Raw genomic sequence first — 718 nt, forward strand, 5'->3', positions numbered from 1 at the left:
GGTAATATGAGGCGTATATGTATAGTAGTGTGTGTGTGTGTGTGTGTGTGTGTGTGTAGGCAGGCATTGGTTGATAAAACCCAAAAGTGGGAATATATGAGGCTATATATCTTGTTCGTACTACCTACACCCCCTTCTTATACCTCCTGATCCGCATTGGGGCCTTCGGCCACTACATCCAGGCTCAAATCCAACCCAACCCCGTCCTCATTCACCACCACTTGACCCTGGCCCTCAACCTCAGCCTCAGCCTCAGCCTCATCCCCGTCCAGTCGTATGCGTTTAGGGCTGGGCTCGTCTCCGTCCATAGGCACTAGGTCTTCCATGGGCATAAGATCATCGTCCATCTCAGGCATGAGTGGTATGTCGTTCTCTTCCGATAGTTCGGTACCTACGGCAGAATTGGGTTCTGTGGCGGTGGGTACTTCGGGGGCGTTCTCGTCGACGGCTGTGATGGGGAATGGTGTGGTAGAGCGTAGGATGTATGGGAGAATGGCACACACACAAAAGGTCGGACCACTGCAACAGCAGGCGGATACGCAGAAGTGGTGTGTTGAGAGAAGGTCTCTGTTTGATACTATTATGTCTTGTCTCAGGCGGCGGTAGGGGTGTCAACAGGTAGATGCGCAGAAGTGGTGTGTTGAGAGAAGGTTCTGATTGATACTATTATGTATAGTCTCAGGCGGCGGTAGGGGTGTCAACAGTCAGATACGTAGAA

At 51.5% G+C, this 718-nt stretch overlaps 1 protein-coding gene across 1 annotated transcript; it reads right to left on the minus strand.

The window, feature by feature from the left end:
• Positions 1-143: 143 nt before the first annotated feature.
• On the minus strand, positions 144-448 carry SARC_17895 (hypothetical protein; the record flags this gene model as incomplete). The annotated part of the gene is made up of 1 exon (XM_014288020.1): positions 144-448. A coding segment is annotated over one exon (305 nt), but the record flags the coding sequence as incomplete, so codon positions are not given.
• Positions 449-718: the final 270 nt, after the last annotated feature.

This window comes from Sphaeroforma arctica, assembly GCF_001186125.1.
Source record: "Sphaeroforma arctica JP610 unplaced genomic scaffold supercont1.12614, whole genome shotgun sequence".
In the NCBI taxonomy this organism is placed as follows: domain Eukaryota; class Ichthyosporea; order Ichthyophonida; genus Sphaeroforma; species Sphaeroforma arctica.